General features: G+C 40.6%; 1 protein-coding gene across 3 annotated transcripts; it reads right to left on the bottom strand.

The window, feature by feature from the left end:
- Window positions 1-515: 515 nt before the first annotated feature.
- On the bottom strand, window positions 516-8,228 carry kansl3 (KAT8 regulatory NSL complex subunit 3). Of its 3 annotated transcripts, XM_079554553.1 has the most exons (22): window positions 8,136-8,228; window positions 7,233-7,475; window positions 6,993-7,163; window positions 6,768-6,858; window positions 6,512-6,697; window positions 6,313-6,441; window positions 6,101-6,217; window positions 5,672-5,770; window positions 5,515-5,586; window positions 5,368-5,442; window positions 5,134-5,291; window positions 4,979-5,042; window positions 4,707-4,895; window positions 4,467-4,623; window positions 4,051-4,128; window positions 3,077-3,256; window positions 2,870-2,951; window positions 2,607-2,695; window positions 2,156-2,262; window positions 1,856-2,051; window positions 1,151-1,260; window positions 516-1,066 (listed from the first exon to the last, which is right to left on the bottom strand). In XM_079554553.1, the coding sequence occupies exons 2-22, from the start codon at window positions 7,442-7,444 to the stop codon at window positions 1,061-1,063; spliced, it is 2,568 nt and encodes an 855-aa protein (XP_079410679.1). In that variant the 5' UTR covers window positions 7,445-7,475; window positions 8,136-8,228; the 3' UTR covers window positions 516-1,060. The 3 variants fall into 3 exon arrangements, with proteins under 3 accessions (XP_079410679.1, XP_079410680.1, XP_079410681.1); XM_079554554.1 differs by lacking the exon at window positions 4,051-4,128; XM_079554555.1 differs by lacking the exons at window positions 516-1,066; window positions 1,151-1,260; window positions 2,607-2,695 and having other exon boundaries at window positions 1,914-2,051.
- Window positions 8,229-9,829: the final 1,601 nt, after the last annotated feature.

Below are 9,829 nucleotides of genomic sequence, written 5' to 3'. Positions count from 1 at the left end.
TGGGAGGTTTAGGGGGAAACAAGATCCCTCCGGAGGGCGGGTTTAAATCCAGCCTCTCTCTGGTGTCTCCTCGACTCTTGTCTCGCAGCCAGAGCTCTCGGCTTGTGCTGGGCACTGCTTGAAAAACTTTGATAATATGGTTGCTCCCGCGAGGCAGTAAAGCGTCACTGGTTTCCGTCGTAACGCCTGTTTCTCATTTGTTTTTCCTTTTTCTTTTCTTTATATTTTATTTTTTTTGCATTTTACTGGACCACTGGATACGGAGGCATGAAAGGAGTAAAACAAACCGTTGATTTCACTTTGTAACAGAACGGTTACCGATGATAATAAAAGGACAAACAATTGCTCTGACATAAACTATTGGGCCTATTTTAAGCAACTGCCAAAATGATTTCTTCCCTGAAAAAGATGTAGAAGTCTGTAGAATGAACAAAAAAGTTAGTTGGTGATTTTCTTGTACAGGTGGATAAATATTTTCTAGTTCGTCATAATATGAACCTTTTGGAGAAAAAAAATTAAACCCAAAAACAAACACTGACACGTGCGTAATGTGCACCCACGCACCACGAAACAGCGAGTTCAGTCTCCAGCTGATAAAGAGTGACTGGAGCGCCACCTGTTGGCAGAACATGCAACAAAATGACAAATTATGCAAATTGTCCGTTTATTTCGACCGAAGCAGAGACACATCACATACTGTACAATAAACATAGGAATGTGTCATTTAAAGTTTGAATAATAATATTGTATTATTTTAATTCCTGCAACATTTTCGAGGGCTTAACTTAACATGAATTACAGTGAAAAGCCATTTCAAGTTTATTGACTTCACAAGTTGAGTCCAATGAAAAATTGTGTGGTGTAAAAAGTGGGGAATAAATAAGTTACAGAAAGAGGAATAGACTATAATCAGGGCAGGCAAAAATCAGGTGAATGTCTTTCTCTCAAATCCCGCTGACGGGCAAAGGTAAGCACAGGACAACTGGTTTCTAGTGACTAGGTGAGTAAGACCAGATCCTTCTGCATTAGTTGTTTCAGTTAACATCTGCAACGATGAATTCTATGGCTGTAAAACAGATGCAAATGTATAATTACAAAAGATGTCCTTATGATGCACACTTCTAAAATATAAACTAAAAGCCGCACAAACCTGGCTGTCACTTGCTGGCATTATGTTGTCACCAGACTGATTAACGCTCATTTGTGTTGACGTCCCACCATGAAGGGTCACCGTTATAGAAGTGGGCACTTTCTGCCCCACTGGCAACACACAAACACAACTGTTCAGTACTAAGGTGTTTAAAATAAACACAATAGACAGAAAACAATGTGTTGTGATGGTGATACGCAGCAAAGCAAAGGGCAGAGGGGATGAAGACACATTTTAAAGGTGTTTGATCATCAAAATAAAACAAAGAAACCAGGAGCGATGAAAGCATGAGTTGTTTATTGAAACGACAGGAACAAAGCTGGGAAATATGTTGACTGTTTCATGAAATCAATCAAATAATAGATGTAATTTAAGTGCAACATGACAATGACAAAGGACATTGTACAGAAGAATCATTCGGGACGACATTCTTATTTCCTACTTTACTCTTGGCATTATTTTCTTGACCTTGCCTTCACACAATTTGCTTCAAGTTATCAAATTAGTTGCTACATTAAGTCAACATTTTAACAACATGCTGTTATTTTGTGTAAGTCTTTGATAATTGTTTGAATTACCACTGATTATTCATAGTACCCTGAGTACAGTTCTTACTTCTGACGTTGTAAACTAAAGTGTCTCTAAACGAGTACGAATCAGACCCCCTTCATCTGGGTCTCCTGGTCTTGGTTTTGTGAGACATACCAGAGGTCTGATTGGTGAGGTTTGCCAAACCAGGCAAACTATTAGCAAGTTTGGCGAGGCCACCATTGGCGAGAAGCTGGTGGATAGCAGTGGTTTTACCCACTCCCCCTGTGGAGACCAAAGGCACGGCCCGGATCAGAGTGCTGCCGCTAGTGCTTAGAGAGCTCAGGATCTGACCCTGCGGTTTACCCACGGCCTGACGGGACAACAAACAAAAATAAAGAACACATCATGAATAAATACTCCGGATTCACATTGTTTACACATTTCTGGAGATGTTTTTTTATTATTATTGTATACCTGTGTGGAGCCAGTGTTGACAGCCGTAGGGGATAGGCTAGGAGGTTTGGCGCCAATCTCCTGGAGACTGAAACTTAAGCTGTGAAGCAGACTGCTGGCGGAAGGACCTAGAAAAGAAACACAGTGTCAATTAAGCAACAGTTTTGCAGCTAAAACAACTGCAATTAAAATTCATACTATGCAAACCTGACTGTAACCTCACAAGCCTCCCAATTCAAACCCGTTGTCTGTGATCAAAAGCCATGTTCAATGATTTTACAGTGAAAGACAGCAATGACGCAAGAGATGGTCAATGATTATCAAAATTTTGTTTAGTTTTGTTTCTCAAATGTCCTTGCTCGCTGCTCAGTATTTGACTAAAATGTTCTGAATCCAAAGAGCTGTGGTGGGGTAATGCTGAACAGCGATTAGCCACATACACAGGCGTGCAGTCAGGACAGTACTGAGGTACCTTGGGCCGAAGCCGGAGCTTGTGCCTGGGCTGGTGTGGAGGAACCTGACACCATGCAGCCTGTGGACACCTCTGAGACACTACCCGACCTGCAGTGACACACACAACCACCCATCTAACTGAGGACTAGCCCAAAGTCATACGTGCCTCCCAAATACTGCTGTCGTTCCCTCTGCTTCAGACACACTCCTGCCCAGTAGGGTTAGCATGGGAGTGGTCCCAGTAATCACAAGCTCAACTCAACGAGCGGAACATACACTTACCGCTGGCCTGTTAGAAGTCCAGAAAGCTCCTTAGCTCCAGCCACAGTCTGGCCAACAGTCACAGTGAGAGGTTTTCCAGAAACTTAATATGGGGCAAATAGTTGGGAAATATAAGTAGACCGTAATGCCTCACAAAGCTCCATTTTAGAATGAGGGCTAATTATCAATTTGATTAGTGTTGTGGTGTTGTAAATAGCATTGACCCACCTTCTTGTGCAGTCGGACTGTTGGCGCCACTCATGGACTCGCTTTGTGAAACAATGGTGACCTTAATCTTAGCCCTTTTGGAAGCTTTGTTTGGTGTTGGACTTTGTGTTTGCCTTCTTTTGCCATGGGCCCTAAAGTCATCTCTGTCCATACTTTCCATCTGGTCATTCGTCACTGGCACTGCCAGGAAGAGATTTTAGAGGGAAAAAAAAGAGATTTTAGAGAAGAAGCACTTTTGAAAACCTGCAAAGCCAGCATTGTAAACATCCATTGTAGTGTCGTGTTTTCACACGCTCTGAACCATGTGGTCTATTACAATGTGGCTAATCTACACATGTTTACGCACAAACGGCATAGAGTTTAGATCTTATGCACAAGCCTGACCCAAAATTCGGGCCGAGATATCATATAGAGGCGTTGTCCCGTATTCAACCTTTTTCCTACTTCGACCTCTACCAGACTGCGGTGCGGGAATGGGGGTGCTGTGGGGGGAACGCTCATGCCGAGTGTGTGTATTGATTACGTTTCTAGAGCAAGGCGAAGCAAGTGCTTTAATACCGGCACTAAACCAAGACCATAACTGTATGCTCTTTCTCTCAGAACTGTTTTTAACTCACAGTGGGCTAAATAAGTAGTTTGGTGTCCATTTAGTGCATAAAAGTATGTAAAATGCAGCATGATGGGAAAAATTAGAGCGGAGATGAGAATGAAACGGCAAAGAATAGGGACTCAGTCCCGCACCTCTCTGCCATGCCCTGGTGCTGTGTGTGTGTGCTCTCACAACATGGACAGACACCTGGGGCTTATAGACTTCTGTACTTTTCTTTTGTCTTTTAAAATGTATTTGGTGCAGCTTATATTCAGTTGCGCTCAGTCAGAAAATGATTGTAAATTGTAAAAAGACATGGATAATGATGTATAATGATAATGGAAAAAAGCTAAGAAAAGTAGATTGGTAGAAGAAGTAAACTTACCAAATATACAAGGAGAAGTGCCAGGAGGAAGATTTTTCCTCACAAGCATGTTTTGTTTCATGAAAGCAGCAAACTGAGCTGGAATTAACCAGAAAAAAAGCCAGAAAGGAAAGTTGTAGGAAGAGAAAAGACAGAGAATGAAGGGAGAGTATTTCAGTCATGCTCCAGCTTGCCCCATTCAAGGTTACAATGGTATAATGTCAATTTAATTGATGATCAGATCTTGATGTTGCCATGTCTGGCAAGCTTACAAAGCGATAAATTCGATAAACTTGGGTTGAATGACTGAATCTCAGCAGTTTATTCAAACAAGTGGGGGTAAATATGAAAGCCGTGTGTACACAGTGCACACAAAGGTTACATGTGCGGTCACATGGGCGGCAGAGCAGCCTGTTCCGAGCTCAAAGAACACTGACCTTGGGCCTGTTTGTGAGTGAGCACTGCTCCTGAGCGCTGCATGTGTGTCTTCAGAAGCTGTGTAGCAGTGATGAGACTGGACTTTTGTGCTGGAGACAGACTTGAATTCTTGGGCTTAGGACTGGAGGTAGGGCTGCTACAGACACTAGACAAATCCTAAACAAATAATACTTTATTGGCTGACAGGGACACCCAGAAGCAATAAGAGGCTTGAATATGCATCTGCTGCCTTCACTCACCTCTGATCCTGACGGGGATATTGGAACTCTTAGAGCCGGGGAGGAGGGTCTCCCTCTGTCCAAGTCAAAAGGAAGTTCCCTTCGTGGCCTCTTTTTCTTCTCTGTATCCAAATCTCTCATTTCTCCAGAACCATGACCGTGGCCCTCAGCCCGCGTGAGGACCCCTGTCAAAAAGTCGGCAATCTCGTCCTGCAGCAGTAAAAGTGAAGATTGTTGACCGTTATTTGTCTAGTTATTTTAAGTTTAAGTAAATTTGAGCCTCAAATGCGCACCTGAATACACCTGTCCACCATTGTCTGCGTCAGCCCATCAGACCTCATCTTGTCACAGTTAATCCTAATGAAAATAACCAGAATCAATGACTTGATCTTAATCAAGAAACTACTACTAAGAGATGTCTATGCACTACTAATGAGTTGAAGTTTACCTGAGATTATCATCAGCTTCTCCAACAACCACCATACTGTTGTCAGCCCGTAGCTTCTCCCTGAACTCCTCCATGCTGTCAGTGCTGCACTGCAAAGCATTTTGACCAACTACAAAGAGAACTGGGGTTTTCATGTCTAGAAGTGGGTCATCCACATCCTGTAGACATCAAAATAAAATGTTGTTCTGTGTTTGTTCTGTGTAGGGATAGTAACAAATCAGGCTTGGCTCTTACCCCTCTTGGCCCGTTTACTGTGAGCAGTGGAAAGCCAAGACACACAACAGCAGTCAGATACTCCATTAGAGAGACCTGAAGTATTCAAAAGACATTTGTCTATTAGAATAAGTCTAATATGACCTAATTTAGTATTTTAAGCCTTACATGACAAGAAACTAAAGCGCCTGCATTCCAGCCAACCAGGATGATAGGTTTGTGTGGAAAATGACTGTGAACCTGGAAAATGTACATTTGCATATTAATAACACCTCACATATTGTTTATGTATTGCAATAATAATTTGCTTAAATGACCTCCATACCTCCATAACTTTGGCCCTCACTGTGCCCAACATATGCTCCAGACACTGAGTGATTCCAATATTGGCTCCACTGTTCACGTGAGTATGTATCGGAATGACCTAAAGGAAAGACATGGCTTAAAGAGATGGAAATCAGGCAAGTCAACCTCTTAACCCCACCTGAACCGAGCACGTTTTCTCCTGTTTGGCATTACCCAAAACTAAAAGCTTAAAAATAAAAAGCATCAAAATAGCGACGAAAACGCGACGAAAACGCGGTGACAACCTGACAAAAGAGTTCCTATCACATTTGTAGGTCTTTCAAATGAGGCATTACACTGTTGATCTGCTGTTAAGATTTGGTTAAGCCGAACTGGAGAAAATGTGGTCGGTTAAGACGGGTGGGTAAGAGGTTAAGAAACACATATTAAACAAGATATTGTAGTTTACCTTTCCTAAGCAGGACAGCTGGGATTGCCAAAACCTCATGCGGCGTGTAGTCGAGAGGGCAGGATTAGTGGGGCTTGATGGTGCGATTAGTATAAGAGGAGACCCAGGAAGCTTGCACTGAAACATAAACAGGTAAAAAAAAAAAAGATGAAATCAATGTTGCCTGCACAGTATATTAAAAACATCAGAGAGAATAGGAAACAGGGCTTTACAGGCTTGTTTTGAGATAAAACTCCAACAGCTGGGTCCCAGGGACGTTTTAGTAACAGTGAAAGTGCTTCTGCAGTTGCAGATCCAGTCTTGGTTGTGTGTTGCAACATCCTGTCGATCAGCGTGGGCAACTGGCAAACAAATATAATAAGTATTGTTGTAATAAATAAAAGAAAACAATAATTACCAAGTGACAAATACCTTGCTTTTAAGAGTCTGAAGCACATCTAGGTAAGCGGCCAACATGGCAAGACTCAAAGATTCGATCAAAGTTGTGTGTAACCATTGTGTGAGTTTGGTGTCCCAGTTCACACTCGCTAAAGCATGTCGGACCTTCCTTGCACACTTGTTTACTGCTATTCTTCGCAAAATGGGCTCATTGGGAGCCTGACGACAAGAAGAAATGATTAGTAGTGAATGATGTTGCATCAGTAAATTTAACATCAGCAATACTCACATGTTCATTGGCAAGACGAGATAATCGCTCTGCTTGTAAAGCTTTAAGTACTTTATTAAATAATTTGTTTTGATTCACTGACCAGCCAGCTCTGAGGGGAAAAAACACAAATCAAAATGAATTTAATAGTAGAAATTAACCATATTCTAACTAAGAGATTTAGGATTTTTTGTTTTGCCTGAAAACATAACGGAAGTAACCAAATAAATAAAATACATTTATTACTTGTTTATATGTTCCTCCCAGTCTTCAGGAGGTGGTGGGCTGTCAGCTACAGTTCGAGCAAACAGGACATGTCTCTCGCACTCCTTCATGACACTTAGAGCCTTCTGATTATCATACAGGGGGACAGGGGTCGGTGTGACCGTCTCCACATCGATTAAAGAGTCAGACTCTCTGCAAACAATAACAGAACATAAGATTTTGGTCATTCCAAATGGCCCCTTGTATAACTGATAATCTTACGTTGAGGATTCGGGCTGGCGACGAGGCGTGACAAACAGTGTCCGGGTAGGCCTGGCACTGCTGGCATCAGGATGTGCGTTCCAAGGTTTTGCATAACTGTGGTCCAAATACACCAGATCCAGTTCTCGATCATGAGCGGATAACTGGAAGAGCAAAGATGTGGCCATCTTTCTTGCAGATATTTGAAAATCCTTATCGGTACCACGATGCATTCTTAAAAGGCCCAAGACAGTTTTGATAATCCTGGTGGAAAAACAAGTGTTTTAGAAAACAACTAAAATCATGTAAGTTATGGTGACCTGTGTATTGTACAGAGAAGCTACATTTGTAGAAAAAAAAACACTATTACTTAATTGAAATATAAAATATGTTTGTTTTTTTGCTCTTTACCTGTCAATAATACACTTGGAATCTATTACTTCATGAATCACAGTAAAATTACAATTTTATTTCCACACTTTGGATATATGTTTAAAGCTATACTTTCTCATGTCTGCCACGCCATGCTCAACTCGCCTATTTAAGGTGGTCGCCCTATATAAAGTATATGAAGACACAGACAAACAACAGCCACAACAATAATGAACGTACAACAGAAACTACACCAGTGCATCGTCACAGTGACAGTGCAGATGGACATCACACAACAAAAAGCTTTATTGCATGAGTCGCATTCATGTTCATATCAATCGAATTGTAAATCGATGGATAAAAACGCACGCATAATGAGAGCAAAAATAATGCGATATTGATGAAATTGTCGGATAGGCCTTGCGTTAGCATAAGCAGCTAATGGCTAACAATAAGGCGTATGCTTATTGTTCTACAGTTTCAAACGCAGTAGGAACGTAGTGTTAAACATCTTACATAGAACTTCTCTGAAAATGAGTAAAGCAAACCCACCTGTTTATGATCAAAGCATATTTTAGAATCGCGCTGAAGAAATGAAGTCGCGAGGCACTACCTTTGTTGAACGATCGGTTGCCAGATACGCTGCGTCTGTCCCCCGTCTCCAGCTCCTGGACTGACGCAGATCAATGGGATAGAATGAGCGTCATTTTGACCAGACTGGCAACCTCATCACGGCGCGTAGTGTACTTTGACACAGCGTTTTTCTGAGTTTTCCAATAAAATGCCAAATAATATTATAGCCAGAGTATCTTGATTGCCCAAAATATTTGCCAACTAAGAATAAGAATAGTGATAGAAAGAAAAATGCTTATTAGGCCGCTGAGCAACTCTTGACAGTTGAAGTCTGCTTTATAATGTGAAACTGAAAATCCTGACATTAAAATAGCCAAATAGGCTTTAGGCTTATGAGAAATCACTCTGAAGAATATTGAGGCCTTTAAAGCCTATTTTATTTGTCAGCAGAAGTCTCTTAAATGGGAAGATTAACAATTTTATTTAAGCCACTCAAGTAGTAAGAGTATACTTTATTATATTTTTAATCAAGTGGAAATAAAAAGTACTGTGTTTTTAAACTCTAAAAAGTTACTTGAGTGCCTGTTCCTAAATGTAGCTGAGTATAATAATGAAAGAGCGGTTTGTCTCATGATTGGACGGTTGGGGGTTTGAATCCTGCCTCCTGAAGGTGCACACTGTCATTGTGTCCTTGGGCAAGTGTTTACCAAACATTTTCACATCAAGTACCGCCTTATAACATATTTCACCAGCCACTAGGCCGAGAACGAAATCAGATCATGATTAACCATGTCAGGACTAAAAATGCAAACCATGTCCAAACCGGAAAATTGCTATCTTAAAGTATACATTTAATTTTCTAGTTAAAAAAATTAAAGTAAAAAATTGTCCCACTTGAAGAAGCCCCCCAACTATCACCACCGTATTTAATTAGATTGAAATGACACAATATGTCTTCCTGAATATGCAGTCTACTTGGCATGATGCAAGCAGTAACAGTAACCCCTCCCAAATTCCAAAGGTCCTTGACTGTTCTGTTTAAAAGGCCTTATCCAGAGTGAAATGTTTATTGTGATAATCCCTTTCCCCTGGAATCTCTGATCCTGTCATCATGGTGAGTTTGAAATACTAATATAGGCCACCAGGTAGTTTATTTTCCTGCCATTCCTATTGTCCATTTATTTCTTGTTTTTATAGTTTTTAGAAGGAAGACTGTTGGGCAGTAAATAATTACTACATAATCCACTTCTGTAATTAGACTACTTTTTAAAATAACACTATGATGCATAGCAATTAAAATAGCAAAACGGGTAATCAGATTATAACTACTTTATCAAGTAACGATAGATTACTTTATGTAACATAAGAAAAGATAATCCTTTATGGATTTCACAATGGAGAAATTCACTTGTTACATTCGGCACTCCATAAGATCACTCAGGGTGTGCAAAATAGACAGGAAATGTGCAAAGGAAATGTGCACACAATTAAATAGTAAACAAGAGGTATCTTGTGTACAATGAGCAAAAGCAAAAATCTTATGTGGCAGAAATATAAACAATAAGGAAATGTCTGAAAATGTCTGATAACTAATAATATGTCAGAAATGTAGAAAAAGAACCGAAAACATAATTTAAAGTTTATCTCATCTAAAGCCGAGAATATTGTGGTTC

This window comes from Gobius niger (genome assembly GCF_951799975.1).
Source record: "Gobius niger genome assembly, chromosome: 1".
In the NCBI taxonomy this organism is placed as follows: Eukaryota; Metazoa; Chordata; class Actinopteri; order Gobiiformes; family Gobiidae; genus Gobius; species Gobius niger.
The sequence above is the reverse complement of the archived record's forward strand: the minus strand, read 5'-3'. Positions and strand labels throughout refer to the sequence as shown.